We start from the raw sequence: 22197 nt of genomic DNA on the forward strand, positions 1-22197 counted from the left end.
TTACAAAAGTAGCCAAGATATTGTCAAAATAAACCAGTAGCATGTATGGATTGATTCCTGTATCACAGGAACTTCAGAATTCTCACATCACTCCAATCTTCACTCAGGTTAGTTCTTAGATGACACTAAGAACTGTTCATCCAACTTAGAAATGTTCAGATTATTTAACCATGGCAGTTTTTCATTCCTGTGTTGACCAACACTAAAAAAAAAATCTCCCCACTTCAATGACCAGTACATTTTCACCCTTCAATTCTTAGCATATCATCTCAATAATTACATTTTCTTAAAGTCATACATAAAGACTTAATTGAGATTTTATTTTAAAAAGACTTTATTCATTTTCATCAGGGGAAACGACAATCTCAACTTGTCACCTTATTGTAAGCTTGAACTCACAAATTTTTCTTATTCTGGATATTTTACCTACTAACATAATGCGACACCATCTCCCTTCCATCTACTGGCTGCAAGTTGAAACAGTTCTTTGTAATTGCCAACACCGGTACTTGGCCCGAGTAAAACAAGGCCAAGGCATGGCAACCGGACAGCCTAGCAAGTACAAATATCATTGGAACAAAGTTGTAGGCATTTAAAAAAGTTATCAGTATAAAAACACTGGTCTAAGACCAAGTACTCTAAACACAAATCTCAAACCCAGAAGCTTCTGTGGAACCATGGAGACACTTTTTCTAAGTCCAAGCACTCAGTGGAAAACTCAAAAGCCTGTATTACCCTTCAATCCTGAAGTTTTTAATGTGCTGAAGATAAACCACGTGACTTTTTCACTGCTCCCTTCCTGCCTGAGCACTGAACAGCTTAAATTTATTTAGCTCACGAACCATGGTAGAACGGACTCACCAATATTAACTTTCCTAAACTCTCACCCCACTGTAAACCTTAGTGGGTAATCCTCCCAGACATCTGATGAAACCCTCACTACCAGTCTGACAGCTCACATTAATTTACCTATAGTATTTACTTGAAACCCAACAGCCATGGTGAACATGAGTTTTTTTTTAGCGGACAAGCCATTGACTCTTAAAGTCACTTGTAAATTAGACATGGTTTGTCAGGCACAAAGCAAAGATAGGCAATTAACAAACTTTGTGCCAGTAAGTTCATCTTCTGTATGGATGGGAGAGAAAACAGGGCATCATTTATGCTTAGGCAAAGAGCACTGCCAGGCAGACAGTCATAGGCCAAGGTGCTTTCCTTTGAACTAGTCTAAAAGCGCACCGGGTGCTAAGAAAGCTTCATAACAGACAGGAGTGCCAGTCTCCAGATTCCCAGAGGGGGAAAAAAACAAAAAACACCAAAACATTATTCAAAGAATGTGGAAGGATCTCACTCAGAGAAACGAAGAATTAGACTTTAAGCACAGTAAAACTCACAAAAAACCAGGAACAAGGGGATATCAGGACCAGTTTCTTCCTGTGGCCCAATACCCCCTACAAAATAAACTGCGCCTTAATTATTGCTTCTTTATAAAATTACATTTCCACAGAACTACGTAGTACCTGACACAGAAAAACAATCACATAAGGAAGCATTTATTTGAGGTTTAACATAAAAATCATACAAATAAAAATTTGTATAAACACAAATCCACATTGAGTCATAACACAGATAGCAAAGGACAAAGTAAAAACAAAGGAACTAATTGGCAGCTATATACAGTGGGACACAATTGTGTCACATACACTACAGTCTTTTACAAAATAATCATCTTAGGTCAACAGAAGACCAAGCAATCTTCAATGTCGTCCTGTAAGATGGTTTCTTTACACCTCCTAAAACAAAAACAAAACAACCATTAGATATGTGTAGTCCTCACACGCTTGCAAAGGTCCACTTTCATGAATTGTTTTAAGTCCTCACTTTATTCTTTTCTTCAATTAAAGATCACATGCATATTCATTAGCAAAATAGTACAGTTTGGGTGATGAAACTCACTGTGGAGTGCCCAAATGACATATTAAATGGATTTAATTTAGAACATGGGAAAGCAATCTTCCCAGTTATAGGTCTAGCAGATGAAGGCCAACTAGAAGCACCTCTAGTAAGCCAAGAAGAATGCTATCACAAACAGGCAGGTTTGTAATATTGACAATAAATTGACAATAAATTGCTGTGTGCATATGATCTTTAACTTATATCCCAGATTTAAAAGTTCTTGTTTTGGTTTGTAGATTTCACTATTAGCTATAAAAAGAAAAAGCAAGCATTAAATCTTAAAGAATGAACACTTAAAATGAGGCTCCACAATTGAAATACAACACTAAACAGAAGACCAAAATGATTAAGCTGTAAAAAGGCATTTATGTACTTTAACTCCTGTAAAAAACCATTTAAGTTAAGTTTAGACACTTAATCTCCAAAAAGATTAAAAAAGAAGCCAAAGTCTGAAGTTTTCCACTTTAATCTTTACGCTGGTACATGAAGTTGGAAGAGACCATACCACAGGACAGCGTTTTCTGGTGTATGCCTTGCGCTCTGCCCGCAACGTGCGACCCCCAGAGATAGACGTGGTCAGGGTGACACACGGCCTGCAATGAAGTTCCCGCTGGCGGGTACAAACAAGGTATAATGTCAGAGTTAGAAGACAACATTCTTGTTTTCCTTAAGTTGTACCCATTTCAGTACTTTACCTGTTAATAGTTCTAAAAAAGTTTAATTATTCCTCTACACCTCCTGGTACACAAAGCAAACAGAAAAACTCTTAAGTTTTTCTGTAATTCTAAAAAAGGTGAGGTAAGACTTTAAAGTTAAAGATCTATAGACACTTTAGGCAAAACAGGCTCATAAAGCAATTAAAAATTAACAATTTAGTAAAGACTACACAGCATATTGTTTACTCATTTTTCATTTGTCTATTGATCTTTAAATTAAATTACACACTGCTGATGTTTTCTTGTAATCTCACACACACCTGCTTTCCTCCATCGTCCTCTTTTAGTAGGGCTGGTAATTATTCTGGTGATTGCCACCCCCTCGGGATGCCTTGCCATAAGTGCTCTGTTGACCTATTTTGAAAGGATAGAAGTTTTACTAAGACAGTTTCCTATAAAATTGATTTTAAATATAAAAATATCTATCCCACGTGTAAAAACCTATGCATGCTGAACATTAAAAAACATCAAACAATCTTAATACCCAGTAATTGTCAACAGTTGTAAATTATATTTTAAACCACTGTTACTTTCCCATAACTATACATGACTAAACCCCAAACATCTTAGCAAAAACTCTCTCTCACACACACAAACTTCAGGATGGGAAAGTACTTCAAAACTGAATTTTAATAGCACTGGTTTATAGAGTTAAGTGAAGTGTTCTTACCGCTGTAGTCCGCATAGCCCTGTCCATATCCATAGTTCCCATAGTTATACCCAGTATAATCATAGCCGCCATAGCCACTATAGTTTTGATCACCACCATAGGCACTATTATAATTTCCATATCCTTGATCATAATAGTTATTAAATCCTTGGTTCCAGTTTTGGCCCTGACCTGAAACAATGCACAATCATGTTAGAAAACAACTCTGTCCCAATCCTAACACAATCCATGCATTCTTGTCCCCTACGCTGCAGCTAGCTACACCTCCCCACAAACCAGCTGGGAATCATTAAGTTTCAATCCAGCTGTGTTTTCTTATGGACCACTTAGCTAAAAGTCACCATTCTCCCCAAATTGTCTCACCTCTTCCACGCCCCCTAGCACCACCTCTTCCACCAGCTGCAGCACCTCTTCCACCTTTCTGTTGTTGTTGTTGCTGCCTGTATACCTCTTTGGGTTGTGCAACTTTGATTTCACACTAAAAACAAACAGAATCTTTGCTAAGTTCTGAACACAAAACCAATCTTCTTTTCAAATAGGTTTCTCTCTCTCACTCACACACACACCTCTCAATGTGGTTAAATTGATTTACCTTCCCAGAACCTATTTGATGGTATCTGCTTTCTAACAATTTCTTTACTGGCTCTTCATCTGTGTATGTGATAAAACAGAACCCTCTTCTTTCATTTGTTTTTGTATCCATGGGAAGCTCAATATTTTCTATCTGAAAGCAGGTGAACAATCAAAACAAAACCACCAGTTAATGGAAGAGCACAGAACACCACAAGCTCTTTACAAACACCACAGACACATTCTACTGGCCAACACTTTCTAAAAAGTTGTGCTGTATCCTTTCATAGCATCTTATACCCCAGAGAAGCCCAGTTGGTAAAACACCCATCTCTTTAAGCCCTTGGGCTTCAGCTAAAAGGGATTAGAGACTGGTTTCCACTACAGCATAGAAAGCAGCAGTAAGATGTAAGTAAAAGGCACCTGAGCATGAGATATTACACAAACATGACCCGTGCAAGAGTATAAACAGGCACACACACACACAAACACAGCCCACCTCTCCAAAGGCTCCAAAGTATTCTTTAATTTGTTCTTCTGAAGTATCTGGACTCAGTCCACCCACAAAAACCTTTTTAGGGGGCTCTTTCCCCTTTAAAGCTTTGGCCCTTTTGGGGTCTATCAATTTGCCATCCAGTTTGTGTTCTTTCAGTTCCAAGACCTAGAAGACAAATTAGTTTTGACAGGAACTTAAAAGCCTAGAACAATTTGGAATCAACTCAACAGGCACAAAGCACAACACAGCCCTACCTTATCCACACTAGCCGCATCTTTGAAAAGCACAAATCCAAATCCTCTTGATCTTCCAGTGACTGGATCTGTTTTAATTGTGCAGTCTACAACTTCCCCAAATCGAGACAAATATTCAGTCAGATCTTTCTTGCTTGTATCCCAGCTCAAGCCTCCAATAAACATTTTACTAGAAACAAAATTATTAAAAAAAAAAAAAAGGCTTAACAGTAAACTCAGTTGTACAGGGTAACTACTTAGTCACCAAATGCAAACACTGTTTTGTTTACAAACACTAACAACAGGCCACAAAAATCGTAAGAACACTTGCTTCAAACCAGTTGCTTTCTACTGTGCAAACACAAAAGCTTAAAAGGAACCGACATAAAACGCGGTAGAGGTCCCGCTCCGATTACTTTGGGTCGCCAAGCACAACCTCGACACCGAATCCGCCGCAACTTGCGTAGACTTTCGTCCACAGCCCTAAGGCCAGCTTAGGCTTAGCCAGCTTGCCGCCTAAAGAACTTTCTCCAACAGCAGACCTCTACTGGCGCCCAAACCAAAGTTCCCCAAACCTCCCGGAGGGAGAGTTGCCCGAGCGGCACCAACACACAAAGAGGAGGCGGCGGCGGCAGCTGCACCAAGCGGCACACGGAGCCCGGCCCCTCCCCCCCGGCGCCTGCGCACTCGGGACACCGACGGCGCCGCCCTCCTCCCCCAACCCCTCCTCCCTTCCCCCACCCTCGGCGGGCCTCTCGAGTCACCCCGTCTTACTTTCCGCTGGTGGGGAAGCTACTGGGGTCCAGCGGGCACGCGGAGAACCGACTCGGGGGAGGACTGGGGGCAGCGCGCGCGGCTCCGGAGGGACGAAGGGCGCGCGCGGGGCTCTGGGGGAGGGGAGGAGCGGAGCGTGCGGTACCCGTCATCCTGCTGGTTCTTGCTCGCGTTGATCTTGGATCCCTCTGCGAACTCCTCTATGTTGCTGTACTCATTCATGTCCTCCATGGTGGCGGAGCCGTCGGCGAGGGGGTGCTGGCGCGCAGTCCTGGTCCCGGCGGCGGCGGCGGCGGAGCGTTGTATGGAGCCGGATTTAAAATGGCGGCGGAAGAGGTCCGGCCGCCGCCTGCGCCCTCCCTTTATAGCCGCCCCGCCCGCCAATCGGGAGGGCTGCTGGGCGGTGACGTGGCGCGGGCTCCGGCGCGCCCCCTGGCGGGAGCCGCTGGAGGCGAGCGAAGGGAGGAGCGGGGCGAGCTGCCGGGGAGCCCGCGGCCGCCAATGGGAGAGGCTGCGGGAGGCTAAAGGAGCGGGAGCGGAGGGGAACAATGGCGGCGGCACATGGGAGAGCCGGGGCGGGACCTCCATCGCGGGGCTCCGGGTGAGGAGCGCGGTCGCCCCGGGGGGCCGGGCCGGGAGGACGAGCCGCGCGAGCCGCGCGGGCGGAGAGTCCCGAGCAGCGCCGCCGCAGGGCCACGGCCCCTCTTGCCTGCCTGGCGAGCCTTTTGTGTCGCGCGCGGCGTCCGGTCCGGCGCACCGCCTGGCCGCGCCCTCCGAGTCCCCCTGCCCCGGTGCGGAGCGGCGGCCGCTGTCACCGCCCGGTGGAGGCGCGGCGTGCACCCGGCGCCGCTCGCTGAAGCCGCAGCGCGCCCGCCCGGCGCCCGCCTCTTCTGTCCTCGCGCGGGCTGCGAGCAGCCGAGCAGACAGCGGGCGCGCGACGGCCTCCCCGCTGCGTCCAGGCGGGGACGGCCTTCCCGCCGACGCTTCGCGGGCTCGGGGGGCCTCGGCTGCAGGATCTCCGCAGCCCGGGTCCGTGCGGCCTCCCAGGCTGGCTGTGGCCGCGGCGGAGGGCGGGGCCTGCTCGGACGGCTGGAGAGGCGCCCTAGCGCGCGCGGCGGGCGGGGAAGGGGTCGGGTGCCGGAGACGGCAAGGGGCACTCACGTCCCGGGCGCGCCGGGCCGGGGGGCTCCCGTCCGCACGTGCCCCGGGCCTCCCGCGCCGGCTCCACCAGGCTGCGGAGGGGCTTGCGCCCACGCTGGGGGCTCCGGGCTCCGGGCTCGGGTGTTCGCTTCTTTGTTCCCGCCCACGCGAAGCCCATTTTGACGGATCGCGTTCGCCGCCCGCCGGCGGCCAATCGGCGCGCGCTCCCTGCCTTCCCCCGCCCCCTCGGAACTCGGGGCCCCGCCCCTCCCGCCGCCCCACGTGGTCTGGGCCTGCGCCGCTCGCCTGCTCTCCGGGTGCCGTGGGCTTGGGCTGCTCGGTCTGCAATCGCGGGAGCGCGGAGCGCGGCCCGTCCTCCCCGCCTCCCGTCGCTCACTGGGGCCCGCGCCCCGATTGTTGCTGGGCCCTCGGGACCCCGAGACGTCCTGGGGCGCAGGCGGTGCTGCCCCCCTTCCCAGCAAGGCCGAGCCCGTGCTAGCATCCGGCAGGGAAATGGTCGTGGTTTCGGTGCCCGCCGAAGTCACCGTAATCCTGTTAGATATCGAAGGTACCACAACCCCGATTGCTTTCGTGAAGGTGAGGGGCGGAAGGGAGCGGGGAAGCTATCTGTGCCTAAAAGCATCTAAAAAAAAGAAATCTTAAGTGTTGCGGATTTTGCCTTTTAGAGACCCGAGGCTCGGGAGAGGTGGTGTGGCTCTGCGACTCTGGAAGGAGGTGGAGGGAGGCTGCGGCGGTTTGCGGGGGTGCTTTTCCTCGCGCCACCATCTTCTCCCTCCCCCCGTCCTTGCTTTTTGCTTTGGTGGGGAAGGGTAGGAAGAAGTGAAGGTGCTCTCAACCACGGCTTGGGGAGGGGCCGGTCAGCTGGGTGGAGTTGGGGTGACAGGAGCGCCCACGGCCTGGCAGGTAGGTGTGTACCTTGTCGCCCGGGGGTTGAGTGACCACCACGTGCTCAAGGTTGCGGCCTGATTTAGTGGTCCTTGAGCTTTAGGCCTTCCCAGTGCAAGAAGAGGAGTTTCCCAATTCGTGTGAAAGCAGTTTTCAAGTGGCTCTGGTACCTTGGGCGACAGCAATTGGTTTTCGCACGGTCTCACTTGGCGCTGGATACGAGGCAATCAGAACACACCTAAATTTCATCCATTTTCCTTAGGAAGATCTTGAAGCTTTTAAGTATTTGGCTCGTTAACATTGTTTTACAGGCGTAGGACTTTTGCTTTCTTCTATGGATTCAATTTAAGCACCCGTATTAACTACAGATATTTATATAGAATAGTTGAGATAGTATAGGGAAAAAAAGGTTGGAAAACACACCAACCATCCAGTAAATTGTGCAGGCCATTGTTATGTTCTATTTTGATTATTTTTTACAATTGCCTGATTTTCTAGGTGTAGGTCATAATGTTTGTACACAATTTTGGGTCTCCAAATGTAACAGCTACTTTGTTTTTATTTATTTATTAAGACAGGGTCTCTCTACTTCTGTGTATAACCCAGGTTGGCCTTGAACACCCAGCAATCCTACCTCAACCTCCAAAGAAGAATTATGGTTCTTTGGACACATAGCAGAGGTCCTGAAAAAGTCTAGTTGGCTATCTCCCCAATATTTTAATTTCAGTGGCAAATTTTAAGACTGCCTAAATGCTGATAATTGTGTCCACTTTCTTTTTCTTGTTACATAATTAACTGCTTTGTGTGTGTGTTGGGGGGTGGTGGTGGTGACAGTTCACTAGCTCTATTCTCTTTCTGTCTGTTGTCCACCACTAATGAAAGCAGAGGTCATAGTGGTTAACATTTTTGGAAAGTTGATTTGTTGAATAAGAAAATCTCATACAAGCCAGCTTAGAAACAGTAAAACCTTCCCCCTGTAAAAAGTAAAACTTTTTTTTTTCCTTCCTGCCTTCCATTAGATGACTGTATGCCAGTTCTTAATCCTTAGGCAGTCTTACTCTGAAATCTTGTTATAAAAATGCTCTAGTGGCCTAAAAACAGCCCAATACTAGAATATGTATACATTCAAGGCCAGCTACAAAATAATGATTTGGTAATCTCAATTAAAGGATAGCTTTTAGCAATCAAGCGTGGTGCTGCCTGGGAGGCTGGGGCAGGGGGATTGCTGGTTTGAAGTCAGCCAGGGTAACACAGTGTGACCTCATTTCAAAAATGATAACTAAAGCTAGGGCCTGCAGATGTGGCTCAGCAGTTAAGCACTAGGTGCTTTTCAGAGTATCAGGTTCAATCCCCAGCACCCACATGGTGGCTCACAACAGTCTGTAATTCAAGTTCCAGGGGATCAGGTACCCTGTTTTGGTTTCAGTAGACCTCAGTCCTGCATGATGCAGAGCCATATATGCAGGCAAAACACTCATAACATAAAAATAAAGATGTTTTTTGTTTTTTTAAATTAAGGGCTGGGCATGGTAACACATGCCTTTAATCCCGGCACTGGGAGGCAGAAGCAAGTGGCTCTCCGTAAATTTGAGGCCAGCCTGTTCTGCATAGTGAGTTCCAGGACAGCCATGGCCATTTAGAGACACACTCTCAAAAAAACACAAAACAGAAAGTTTAACAGTCAATATAAGTAAGTTTCATGGGTCATGTCTTATAATGTTTGCTGTTATTTTACATGAGTTTAATCAACATCAGTATTTCTAAAAGTATATTCAGAAGAATGAGTTAAATTCAGAAGAATTCGAGTTCTTGGGGTGTTTACAGTAACCTCACAGAGGAATTCCATTAGACACGTTTGGAAGCTGCTGTCTGAACGAGTTTAGCCAGCTTTCCAGCGTGGCTTCTCAGAGCCGCTGCACTCTCATACCCAGGAATATGATGTCCTCTTCCCTCCTCCATGCTTTTTTGCGTCCGCAGCAGGGTGGCACTTGGAGTCTCTGAAGACTACTTGAACAATCACGGAATGACCGACTCATAGCTGTCTCCCGCCTTCTAGCATGGGGCTGGCAGTTTGAAGGTGCTCGGCTTTGAGCATTATTGTTAGTCAAGTAGGCATGTGAACTTGTAGTTTTATTTCCTGGGAATGATGGAAACATTGAGAGCTCTTTACATATGAGATATTGAACTCTTCAATATCTTCAGAAACTGTGAAGATGTACACACTCTGAATTTAATAAGGCTCCAAAGAGTTGTATTAAGTGTCCGTGATTTTAACCCAAACTGTTATGATCAAAACCTCTTGCTCTTGGCTGGGATGTGGCTCAGTGACTGGGAGCTTACCCAGCACGGGTAAAACCAAGCCTAGTGCCAGGTCCATTGTGAAGGGTGTAGACACAGCAGAATCAGATTTTTAAGGTCATCTTTGGCTACAGAACAAATTTGAGGCCAGCCTGTGCTGCATGAGACTATCTCTTAAAGAAAACAACAAAGAAAAAGAAAAAAAAAACCCACTTTCATTATTTCTGTTGCTGAACCTAACATTTGAAAAAAGTATATTTCCTCTCTGAAAAATTTTTAATTAGCTGTATTTATGTGCAAGAGTGTGTTTGTGTGTGTAGTATGTGCTTGCTGTGCCAATGGAGGCCAGACGAGGATGTCAGACACGGAACTGGCGATGGGCGTGGTTGAAGGGAACTGAACCTGGGCCCTCTGCTAAAGCAGCAAGTACTTCCTTGACCTCTATCCAGTCTTTTTTGAGTGGTTATTATACTCATTAAATGCTAACAGTTGATATGAGAACACTTTAGTTACTGTGAAATACCATAAAAGTATATGGTAAAAAATAATTCAGTTTATATTGCTCTTTGATGATGTGAATCCTTGGACCAGAATGAGTAGTCTGTATTTGTATAGTTGGTTCTTTGGTTAGTGTGGACTGAGAAAGTGGAGTTTGTCAATACTCTTTGGAAAGACTCATTTTCCTTTTTTTTTAAGTTGTGTTGTTTTGAGGCAAGGTCTCTCTGTGTAGTCCTGGCTGTCCTTGAACTCCTGTGTGTAAACCAGGCTGGTCTCAATCTCATTATCTTGCCTCTGCCTCTCTAGTGCTTGGATAAAGGCGTGAGCCACCACACCCAGTCTCATTTTCCATTTCTCAAATGCATCCAGTTGTTTAAGGTCGAAGCACAGCCCTGCTTCCCTCCTTGCATCAGGTAGAGATGCCGTTTGGAAGTTTAGGTGATAACCATGTGATTTTGGCCCCACACTGAGCCACACTGTAAGAGAACACGGGGGACTGTGATTGGCTTTGGGAACTGAGCACCCTCACCAAGTGGAATAGCAAACGGATTGCTGGCACTATCGGATTTTTTTGTTTGTTTGTTTTTCCTCCTCCTCGTTGTATATGACATCTTGTAAAATACATACACGGTGTCAGCAGTCTTGGATATGTGGTTCCACAATCCTGGTTTGGGAAGTGGTATTTATCTCTTGCTGTATCTCTGTTTCTTCTGCCCTGAGATTACAGGCAGCATCATGGAGCGCTTTTACTTACCAGCTCTTCTGTCTGATTTGATGAGTCAGAAATAGATCTGGAACAGGGCGGGCTCCTGGCCAGAATGGCTTGGTAATGTTGGAGTGGCCTGATAATTTCTAGGAGACATGGGCCCTAGAAAGCAGTCCTGGGTAAGGACCATCACAGATGGCTGGGCGTCCCACAGCTGTAGCCCCTAGATTCCCTTTCCTGTTCCCAGTGCTCCTTTGCCCTGAATGCCACCAGCTCTGCCCCCTGTGCCTCTGGAGCTTGTGTCAGTTCAGCTACTGGACTGACCTTTGCTGATCGGTCAACATTTTTGGTCAGGTACATCAGCAGACTTGGAGCAGGCATTGCCAGTACAGAATCTATCCGCACATTTCAGGACTACTAAGTTTTAAAAGAGTAATTTAATGTAGTTGAATTAACTGATAATGAATGGTTTGTATAAATGGTTGCATAAATACGTCCTGTTGGCGTATTTTGTGAATGTTAAGGCACACACATACTATGGTACAACCCCTTGGTCTGTTTTTGTCTGCGGTGATGTAATGAGCACTTTCTTGCGCACTGTGTTTTAGCCTGTGAACACAACCTGCAGCAGTCAGCAGTCCTCGTGGTTATCTTACTTGAGAAACCAGCTTTCACTTCTGAGCTTGGGGAAGATTCTCTCATTTGTCAAAATGCTTGCTCTTTCATGTTTTCTCTTTTGTTGCGTGTTGTAATAGTTTCCTTCTGTATGGCAGCTCTGAGCCACATCGGTGAGTACTGGACATTGCCCCTAGAGCAGAACACTGCGCACCAAGGTGTTATCTTTATCAACAATCAATGCACAGACTCATTTTATGTGCTTCCATTTTCCTTATTTAATACATATATATTAGTACACTATATATATATATATATATATATATATATATGTGTGTGTGTGTTCATTAATATTGCAGTGCAGCTGTTTGTGTTTTGTCCACAAGGTACGTCATAGCTGCCCTGAATTGAGGAAGTGCTAACCAGCACTTGAGAACTCACTGCAGGACTGTTTTGAAAGCAGAGCCACCAACAAAATGCGGAAAGGCTAATTGTTTACTGTGTGGGAGCTTCAGTAGACATCCTTTGTTTATCCCTGAGTGGGATGTGAGCATCTTGTCCTTGGAACAAACTTTAAACAGAATTTTTGTTTGTTTGTTTTGTTTGCTAGACTTGATGACAAGCCTGTAATGTACAAGCAGTGGACAGACTGAGGCAGGAGGATTTTGAGTCCTAGGTCAGGCTAGGCTGTATTAGAGAGACTTTTTCTGTAAAGGGAAGAAGTTGCTATCTGTGTAATGCAATAATTTGAAGAAATCTTGTGGTTCAAGATCACAGTTTAGTTCTTGGCTGTACTGCGGTTAGATTTCACGGTGAGTCAGTTAAAAATATTTTATGATATTGACTCTGATCTATAATCTTTTTAAAAGATTTTTTTTTTTACATTTACTTTGTGTATGTGTGTGGGTATGCATGTGTCACAGTGTGTCTGAAGGTCAGAGGGCAACTTTCAGGAGTAGGTCATGCCCATGGCGGACAAGCACCTCTCCCACTGCACCTGGCTGGGACGAGCACCTCTCCCACTGCACCTGGCTGGCCCAGGTTTTGCTTTAGAAAGGATTGTGATGGGGAAGACACTGAAGACAGTGCTTCTGGCTGGAATCTTAACTTTGAAAATTAGATACTTGTTGGCTTTGAAGAAAAAAGGGAAAATGCTACTCCTACCATGGGAAAATTACTGTTAATATGGCTATAGTTACAACTGTCAAATAAACCACAATCTCAGATTTTCAGCTCAGGCTCTCTCACAGCTGGGAGATGGCTTAGTCAGCAAAGTTGTTGGTGGCATGAGCACCAGGACCTGAGTTCTGGTCCCTAGAATGCATGTAAAAGGTACAAAGTGAAACAACATAGACCAACAATGGAACAAATCAGCAGTGCCAAAGACCCAGCACTGTGGCTTCGTAGACCAGTAGACCCTAGGGGTTTGCCGGCCAGCCTGTCTGATCGTAACAGCTAGCTCCTCCAGATGTAGTGAGAGATGCTACCTCTGAGGTGGATAAGTGACTATCATTGACTTCTTGTCTCCTAAGTTTCTTGGGGGGTGTGAAATGTTGCTGTCAATTTTCAAGTGGAATATATCAGAATCCAGGGAATTGGTGATAGTGAGCTCTGCCCCTTGAAGACACCATCCGAGGCCTGGATGACCTCACCTGGGTGTTGGGATTTGGGAAGCTTGTAATTGAGTTCTGGATATACCTTGGGCCAACACCAAAGCCTTTGGGAAACTCAGCTTCTTCAGCTCCTAAAAAGAATTTGTTTCCTTGGAATCAATGTGAGTTCTTTTCCCACTAGGAACCTGTTCCGGTGGCTTTCCAGAACTCACCAAGGAGCTGACGTTCTATCTTCTGAGTTTCCTTTAAAACCTTGTTCCAGTCCCAGGCTGCTTGTAATAATAACCCTCCCTTGTTCGTTGTGATTCATTGTACTTAATTAGATTAGAATTTACCTTCTTTTAGTTACAGTTAACCTCCTTAGCGGGATTTACAAGATGAGCACATTTCTTGGTTTATTGGTGCAGATAGCATTTTTCAAAAGGAACACCTATTGTTTGGGTTCTGCCTCACTCACCTCATGGAGATGGGAACAGAGGGACAATTTGAGAGCCTTTTGCCCCCCCCCCCCCCCCGAGCACGGAAGCACTCAGACTTGTTAGTTTCCGGTCTTGTTCTCAGTTATAGTCTTCGCTGAAAGGCGCTGGCAGATGGAATGGGCCCTTCTAAGAAGTGATTCCCATTGATACATGTGTCCAAACAGTGCTTTGGAGGCTGCTTGAGAGGTGTAGCCTGGTGTGGTGTCCTATCCCTGTTCTCTGGAGGCTGAAGATCGTGAGCTTGAGGACAGTGCATTAGTTCCTACTTTTAGAAAATTCCAATAATAAAAGCAAAAGTCACAGTAAAAGTCAAGCTCCTTCTGCCGCTGAGCCACACTGCCTTGGTCCAGTAAAGTGCCCAGCAGAATAGGTGATGGCGCCTCACTCCTCACTGAGTAGAGCGAGCCTCCATCATTTCCACAGACGTTGGTGTTCAGGGGCACGTGTCCATATTGCAGAGATGAGGCTGCGTGGTCCTTCAGGAGCCAGAGAATACAGAGACATAAACTGTCTGATGTAAGCCTTCCAGCCACTGTGGGGTGAATGTTCTCAGTGAATCAGGTGAGGCGCAGAGGCCTGGGTTGAACTGAAGCTCTCCATTTTCCTTCTTTCTTCTCCGGGGGATGAAACTGTGTAGGCATGTTAAATAGACACATTCCACCTGCCCTTGAGCTAGGCCCTCAGCCCACAGAACTGTCCCTGAAGGGAGCAAGGGCAACATTAGAATTTACATATACGAACAAGATAAGTTGTTTTGCCAGGGATGGGTAGCTTTCTGTCATGGCACAGGAATCCCTTTATCCTCTCTGACACTGCCCTGTGCTCTTGCCTGCTTGTTTGGGCAACCTCGTTCAGAAGCTTGTCCTTTCGCCAGTATGCAGCTCTGTCTAAACACATTTATTCTGCTTGCCTTGAGCCAAGTGAATGGTTTTCTTAGTAAAATTTTTATTATGAAACTTTAATCAAGAAGTGTTAGCCTCACTGTTCTGACAGGATTATTTAACCGCCAAGGCTTGTCAGCTCATCCTTTTTCCCTTCTGCTGACTGGGCAGAGTGGGAAGCGTCACAGTGGTTCATAATGAAATGGTCCTGGAGAAGAAGGGTGGGGTTTCCTCGTGCCCAGGAAGTCTCTGTCCTCAGTAAACACAGTGTGCAGACACATGAGATTCTCCAGGGTGACTGGGTGATGTTGCCCTCTTGTCCGGCTAGAGAAACCAGTCTGGTCTAGAGCCAGGAGTGCCAGAAACAAAAAGAATGGAAATGGCTCCCAAAGTTCATATTATCATGCAGTTCCTGAAAGAAAACATGTCTAAATTAAAAACAAGCTTTGTTAAGTTCTCCTATGCTGCCACAATAGTGACTCTCCACTGTCACATATCACAGGCGAAGGCTGGTCTGTCTGAATCACAGAAGGTGCTGGGAAAGGGCCTGTCTGTTAGCACAAATGAGTCTTGAGGTTCTCTGTAGCAGTGGTTCACTGCCTGTGCTGATAATGGCTTTGTTCTTTTGAGTCTGCAGTCGGACCATTTTGAACTCTTTAGCCATAGTTCTGTATGATAAGCTACTCTTGCCCATTGCATTTATTTTCTCCTAATTTCATTCAGGGCAAATGGCTTCTAGTTGTTTTTATACTGGGTAGCAAGCCCAGTGTGGTGGCGCGTGCCTGTGATGCCAGCACTCAGCTTGAGGCGTGAGGTTCTTGAGTTTCAGGCCAACCTGGGCTAAGTGGTAAGAGTCAGTCTCACACCTTGAAATCTGATTTTGCGCTGACGCTGACGCAGGGTCTCACATATCTCAGGCTGGCCTCAAGCTTTCTACGTAGCCAAGGATGACCTTAAACGCCTGATTCGTTTGTCTTCACGCGAGTGCTGGGATTATAGGCATGTCGCTGTCACACCTGGATTGACATTTTTTTTTTTAAACTAAAATTTTACCAATTTTGTGCTGGTTTATAATTATATGTTTTTGGGATGGTGAGGTGGTACCCTGGGTAAAGGCGCTTGCTGCCAAGCCTCATGAGGAAAGAACTGACTGTGGAACACACACACACACACACACACACACACACTCACACACACTCACACTCACACACACACACACACTCACACACACACTCTCTCTGTGTCTCTGTCTCTTTAAAAGATTATGTATTTTCATGGCAGAAAGTAGAGTGTGGTATGGTGGCTCAGCTTGTGCCTCCAGCACTATAGAGACCAAGTTAGGAAGACAAAGGACAGTAACTGGGCAGCGTGCATTCCATGTCGGCCTGAGCTGGAGTGAGACCTTCGCCTGCGAAGATAGAAGGACGAAGGTATATCTTTCTAGAGTTTTTTAGTAGAATATATTGATATTATTAAATAATGGGCTTTCGTGTGACAGTGGGTAGTGTGTTTTGATCCTATGTGCTCCCCAAAGCCCTTTCTTGTCACCTCCCTGTGCTGTCAATCCCCATCCATTGTCATGTCTTTCTTTTCTGGTGACCCAAGAGTTTAATTAAGGTTGCTACACCACTGAGGAAAATGCCTCCTCTCCCCAGCACCCGTTAACTTAGAGCCTTATGAAAGTTGGAGTGAAAGTATTGCTGCTTCCAGTGTGGCCAGCCCAGCGAGAATCTCATTAGAGCCATGTTCTCCATTTCCTTCTACATTGTATGTCGCTCACGACAGGGTTTTACGTTGCAAGCTATTTAATATTGAGTTTTATTTCTTGCTTTAAAATTGATTTATTTTTAAGAGCCATGAAGCCATTTAATTTTCCTTTTTTCTTCTGAGGTTAGTGAAATAGTAACCTCTCGGTATTGCCTCTGTATTATTTTATTTTCTGGGTAAAAAATTTTTAAGGTTTCAGTTACTATCACTTGTACTCTGTGGTTTTTCTGAAAGACTTTAAAGTACTTTAAGTAGCTAAACTCTGTTCCTAGGAGGGATTTTTCATCCCCATTTTCTTCAAGGGAACTTACGTAAATATTGCAGCCATTCTTTTATTTTTATTGATTCTGTGACTTTCTCATTAAAACACTACAGCCACGAGCACATCCATATTTTTACTTGTAAACATTCATGAGGCACCTTCTACATTGTGGGAAACGTCTCAGTGGCCTCTCTCTGCAAGCCGTCATGGAGCTGCGTGGAGTAATAGAAAGTGCTGCTTTCACAGTATCCCCGTCAGCACTCGGTGGAGTATGATCACAGTTCCCTGAGAAGTAAGCACTCTCATTTACTTTTCTAGCTTCCCCATCCCCAGAGATTAATTCTAGGCCCCTGCACATGCCAGGCAAGCACTCTGCAACTCCTCTGTAGCTCTGCATACAACCTTTTGCTCTATATACTGCTAAGTCTAAACCCCTTCCAGGTTTGGTGCACTAAAAAGATTCATAGGTTTATTTGTGGACTCCAGGGTTAATAGCAATATGGTTTTCATACTAGACTACTTTGAAATTACCAGTAAATGGATTATAACTGAAGTTAAAAGTAAAGATTATTTCTGGAATTACTTTTTAAGCCTAAAAATATCGCTGGATTGTATACATTCAACACTAGCTTTTTCATTTTCTTTTGAGATAAGGTCTCTCCATGTAGACCAGTCTGGCCTTCAACTGGATCTGGATGCGCACCCCTCCATTTTTATTACATGTATGTACTTGTGTGTGAACACACATATGTGTGTGTGTTTTAGAGGATAACTTGTGGAGTCAGTTCCCTCCTTCCACCATGTGGGTCTCAGGGTGTTCGACTTGGTGACAAGTGCCACCCAATGAAGCCAATCATCCAGCCCCCCTCTTTCTTTCATCTATTTTTAACAGTGTGTGAGAGGGTGTGAATGTGTGTGTCCATCGCGTCCAGAGGCGTCAGGTCTGCAACTGTAGTTACAGGTGTTCAGCAGCCTGACGTGGGTTCTGGGACTTGAGTCCTCTGGAAAGAACAGTCTATACTGTTAACCACTGAGCCATTTTCAGCCCCATGCATACACACATACGCACTTTTAATTGAGCTGAGAATGGCACCTAGGACCTCTTACACTGTAGCACTGTGCGTCCCCACTCCCGCTGCTAACTTAAAATGGTGTGTTCTAGAGCGTTTGTGTGCCAGGCTGTGAGATAATTATTGGCTGCTTTTGTAAGGAAATTAAAGGCATTTTGTGTTACGTAGAAACTCTGATTACGTGTTTAAAGAACGGGCACCCGTTTTTCTGCTGTGCAGTGCTACTTTCTTACCCAGGTAGGACAGTTAGCTAACACTGTCACCAGATGATGCGAGTGTTCTGGGTGTTTTTCTCTGACACTACATCCTAGCTTTGTGTGTATCCAGGGCGTGGGCTTTATAGGTGAGATGGGATATGATGGATGATGAGCAGTTTTAAACAATCTCCTGCTTTTTAAGCTTTCTCCAAAAGTTTAGAATTGTTTCACATTTGGCACCTCATTTCTGGGAGTTCTTTGAGAAGAGTGCTGCCGTTGGTTACGCCTCCATTATTGTCCTGTAATAAATGTGGCATGGATGAGGTTCTTGTGGTTTGGTTAAACGTTCCCTCACAAGCTCACGGGTTTAAGGCTAGGTCCTCAGCTAGTGTCTTAGTTACTGTTCTCTGAGAAGATAGCACAGCCAAAGCAACTTATGGAAGAAAGCATTTAATTGAGGCAGGCTTGTAGTTTAAGAGGCCGAGTCCATGACCTTGGCAGCAAGCCAGACAGGCACAGTGCTGGAGCAGTAACTTAAGAGCTTCCTTACATCCCTTGGGGCTGGAGAGAGATGGCGAATAGCTGGATAGCACATTTGTGCTTATGATTTAGATTTACCCTCTGAGAACTTCCCCACTGTTGGCACAAATCTGAGCCAGAGATGATCCTTATATAGTTTACATGTCCGTGCTGGAGAATTACAGTGATGATTAAGGTACATGGTGCTTTCTGTAAACTACCTTGATCACTGCCATGACTGTGCCTCATGTTATCATATGACCACTGAAGAAACTAAGGCTCGTTGGGATAAATTCCACAGCTAGGAGAAGGCAGAAGTTCATCTCCAGCCTGACATGCTACCCGGATCTACTTCTTCCCTCCTTCAGATGTCAGAAACCTGGGCATTTTGGAATCATAGATTCTTCATGTGTGTACATGTCAGGAGTTGTTCTTGGTACCAATAAAGCGAGCAATATGAAATTGGACTTTGGAACATTGCATCATCTTATCACTTTTCAGTTTCTGGGAATCTAACCAGTATTGTTCCCTAGGAGGGCTTCTGGGTGTTGGAAACTAGGGAATGATAGAAGCAAGGTCTTGGAGGAAGGTGGCTATGTAAGAAAAAGCAGGTGTGAGCAATCATAAGTCAGCTTGCTTGTTAGTAATTGTGGAATACTTTTCAGAGGTTAAAATAAAGGCTGTTGTAACCATGTCAGTTCTCCTACCACAGAGATTGACAAGCCATGTTGGTTAGATCTTAGTTTAAAGAAACACCACACATTTAGCTGAGCTCCTAAGTACATCTTGTTTTGTATTCATGTTAATAAGTGTAACTTTTTCACACTTAACTTCTAACTGCTGTGCAGTGTTTCCTTTTTTTTTTTTTAATTTTGAGACAGGGTTGTAAGTAACACAGGCTGCAGAAAACTCAGTGTGTAGCTGAGGGGGCCTCCTTGGACTCCTGGTCCTTCCTTGGTCTCGCCTCCAGCTCCTGAGCACTGGGATTCGCGCACCCACCACCTAGGCTGTCACGTAGTGTGGTTTGCTGATGTTTTATAGTTGCTAAAGGTTTGGGCTCTTCCAGGCCCTCCGCTGTTAGGACAGTGCTGCAGTCAACATTGCTTTAGCATTCTTGATCACTGCCAGCAGAGGAGCGGCTGCATGCAGCATCTTGGCTTCCACAGAGCTTGTGCGGGGATAGGGGTGGGTATAGTGAGCAGGGGGAAAGAAGGGAGAGTGAGAGGCACGATGTGGAGGTAGTGAAAAAGTTACATACTCAAAATTGGAAGAGTCTCGGTATAAAAGGAACTTGGATCTGCGGTGCTGCTCAGTTTTTAAACACATTTTTAAAGTTCTCAGGCTTGGATGTTCCTTCTAGTGGAGTGCTTTCCTAGCATGTACAAGACCCTGGGTTCACACACACACCAGCCTGGATTTCTGATTATATACCCAGACCACTGAGAAGACGTTTTTGTTCATATTGATCTATTAGCTATTAGATATCCTAACCTTACTCCACTGGTGACAATTTTCCGCACTGCCCCCAGTGGATTTGTGTTGTGACTCTGTGTGTGTGAGTCTGCTGGTACAGTGGCTTTGGAGCAGAGCCCGCAGTGTTGCCTGGCAAACACTGGGTGGAAGCTGGCCCTGGAGATGGGGATCTGAAGAGGTCTGAGTTTGGGTTGCCACCCAAGATGCTAGCATTCCCTGGTGTTTCATGACTTGGAGTAATTACGCTAATCACACAACAGGTAGTGAGCCCACCTTGCCAGGAACAGGGCTGTGTTTCTTCAGGGCCTCCTGCCCACTCCGGAGTGGTGCGGAGACGTTTGAAAACCTGTAATTTTTACACTCAGTGAAGTTACACCTGGTCTCAGGCAGTCCTGTCTGCTTGAGAGCCTTTCTACCCACGCTGTATCAGTGTAGAAACTGCTCTGGATCAATCTTGTTTCCCTCTAGTCCTCTTTATGTATTTATCATATTGGGCATTAAGACTGAGTAGTAGAGAATTTTTCATCATTATTATTACTTTGTGTTGTTTTGAGACAAGGTCTCACTGTGTAGCTCTGGCTGGCCTAGAACTCATACAGGGCCATGCTCCAGCACACCCGCCTAAGGCCTTCATTTTAATCAGGAGCAGTAAACCTCAGTACGTTGTTAACTTGAATATCAGCATGAAGTGTGCTTATTTGGGTTAACATACTAGAAGAGTGCATTTTTAAACACTATTCTACCTGTTAACACACATACACAATTTTCGTCATTTCCACCCTGACCTGGACCAGCAGGCCATTCCTCAGTGACAAGGTTCTAATGAGGAGGTTCTGGGGATGAGAAAGACAGAGGTGATAGGGTCTGGAGGTCTGGCACAGCTTTGTCTCAGGCCAGGCAAGTTTCTTAAGCATCATACACACTCTTCACAAGGAGAAAATGGCTCAGCTCAGCAGAGAGCCAAAGCAGACAGTGTTGGTAAAGAGGGCACAGGACACTTCAGACTCGGCTGCCTCAGGACTAGTAGCTCAGCCCAGAGGGAAGAGTCCAACCTTGGCTCCCCCAGTCCAGCCCTGGACTGGCCTTGCCAAGTCCACTCCTGGACAAGGACACAGAACTAAAGTTCTCTTTGTCTTTTCATCAGGGCATCTGGGAAAGTCTTGGCTTGGCTCCCCACGCCACCTACCATTTCTCCTCCTCAGCTCCTCCAGACTCTACTCCCCCAACATTTGCTCTTCCCAACTTCCTCTCCTCTTTCTCATTTAAAAGTAGATAGGCTGAGGTCAGTTGGTAGGGGAGGAGGGCTCCCCCTTTCTGAGAACTAGGGGAGGGAGAAAGGGGAAGACGTGGGAGGGGGACAGGGATGAGATGAGGGAGGGGGCTACAATCGGAATGTAAAGTGGATAAATTAAAATATATATATATATAACAAAAATAATATCTCTTGGGTCCACTTAGTGCTGCCCTGTGTGCATGGTCCCTGGGTGTGGGGCCAGCCTCTGGAGCATAGGTGTCCTGAAGGCATATTTTAATCTGTTTTACTGGGTTTGTATACCTCTACCTCCCTTTCAACCCTTATTCCACCCTAATCCCTTAATGTGTTACTGTTTAATTTAATTAAAGACACATGAGGTGTAAACTGAGGTAGAAACCTGCACTTTGGTACCATCCCTTGCATGTCTACTATTGAAGATACCTAGACTCTTTAATTTTTACTTTCTTCTGTGTATGGGTGTTTTGCCTGCATGTCTATATGTGTACGGTATGCATATAGTACCAACAGAGTTCGGAAGAGGGCGTTGTATCCCTGGAATTGGAGTTAGAGATGATTGTGAACCGCCATGTAAGAGCTCGGAATGGAACCCGGGTCCCCTCCAAGAGCAGCCAGAGCTCTCTACTTCCCCAGACCCTATGTCTGCATTCTTATAAAGTCTGTATTTGGTCTTAATGATGCATGGCCTGTGGAAAACCCCATTGCCTGGTCTCACTTCGAAGGAAGAAAGGAAAGAAGGAAGAGAAAATGGTTGTAATATCTTAAAATTTGTCAGGAAACATTGATACTTGCGTGAAGGTCACTCTGCTATAAAGGCGCCTTTTTCTTCATTGACAGCATCAACATCTTAGTGTCCTCTGGAAGTACTTTGGCTTTCTGGGTTTCCTAGAAAGTACCAGAACATTCAAGGGTTGTTTAGATGGTTCCCCAAAGATTTCCCCAAGCTTCCCTTCAGTTTCTTTGCTGGGCCAAAATAAGAGCTTGTGAGCTGGGTGTGGTAACTTATGTACCGTTACTCAGGAGACCGAGGCTAACCTGGACTACACAGCAAAGTTAAATAGCAAAAAAGAAAAAAATATATATTT

General features: G+C 45.6%; 2 protein-coding genes across 4 annotated transcripts in view; one reads left to right on the top strand and one right to left on the bottom strand.

Annotated features, from left to right (window-relative positions):
* Positions 1 to 1532: 1532 nt before the first annotated feature.
* Positions 1533 to 6711, bottom strand: Hnrnpdl (heterogeneous nuclear ribonucleoprotein D like). Of its 3 annotated transcripts, XR_009590975.1 has the most exons (9): positions 5561 to 6711; positions 4663 to 4831; positions 4412 to 4573; positions 3935 to 4066; positions 3706 to 3820; positions 3343 to 3513; positions 2933 to 3026; positions 2462 to 2566; positions 1533 to 1793 (listed from the first exon to the last, which is right to left on the bottom strand). XR_009590975.1 is itself a non-coding variant. In XM_060381000.1 (8 exons), the coding sequence occupies exons 1-7, from the start codon at positions 6001 to 6003 to the stop codon at positions 2956 to 2958; spliced, it is 1263 nt and encodes a 420-aa protein (XP_060236983.1). In that variant the 5' UTR covers positions 6004 to 6710; the 3' UTR covers positions 1533 to 1793; positions 2933 to 2955. The 3 variants fall into 3 exon arrangements, 2 of the variants coding, with proteins under 2 accessions (XP_060236983.1, XP_060236984.1); XM_060381000.1 differs by lacking the exon at positions 2462 to 2566 and having other exon boundaries at positions 5561 to 6710; XM_060381001.1 differs by lacking the exons at positions 2462 to 2566; positions 5561 to 6711 and adding an exon at positions 5416 to 5538.
* Positions 6712 to 6824: 113 nt separating this feature from the next.
* Enoph1 (enolase-phosphatase 1) overlaps positions 6825 to 22197 on the top strand; it is a 28921-nt gene continuing 13548 nt past the window's right edge. Inside the window, exon 1 of the mRNA XM_021646131.2 lies at positions 6825 to 7152. Within this exon, the coding sequence (XP_021501806.1) occupies positions 7069 to 7152 (84 nt within the window). The 5' untranslated portion in view covers positions 6825 to 7068. The remainder of the gene's footprint in view (positions 7153 to 22197) is intronic.

This window comes from Meriones unguiculatus, chromosome 3 (genome assembly GCF_030254825.1).
Source record: "Meriones unguiculatus strain TT.TT164.6M chromosome 3, Bangor_MerUng_6.1, whole genome shotgun sequence".
NCBI lineage: Eukaryota > Metazoa > Chordata > Mammalia > Rodentia > Muridae > Meriones > Meriones unguiculatus.

Coding starts and splice junctions, on each gene's coding strand:
- Hnrnpdl (XM_060381000.1), bottom strand. CDS start 6,003: ATGGAGGTCCCGCCCCGGCTCTCCCATGTGCCGCCGCCATTGTTCCCC. Junction 4,832..5,560: donor AAGAACCAGCAGGATGACGG/GTACCGCACGCT, acceptor TTTTGTTTCTAG/TAAAATGTTTATTGGAGGCT. Junction 3,027..3,342: donor GGGCTATGCGGACTACAGCG/GTAAGAACACTT, acceptor CTTTCAAAATAG/GTCAACAGAGCACTTATGGC.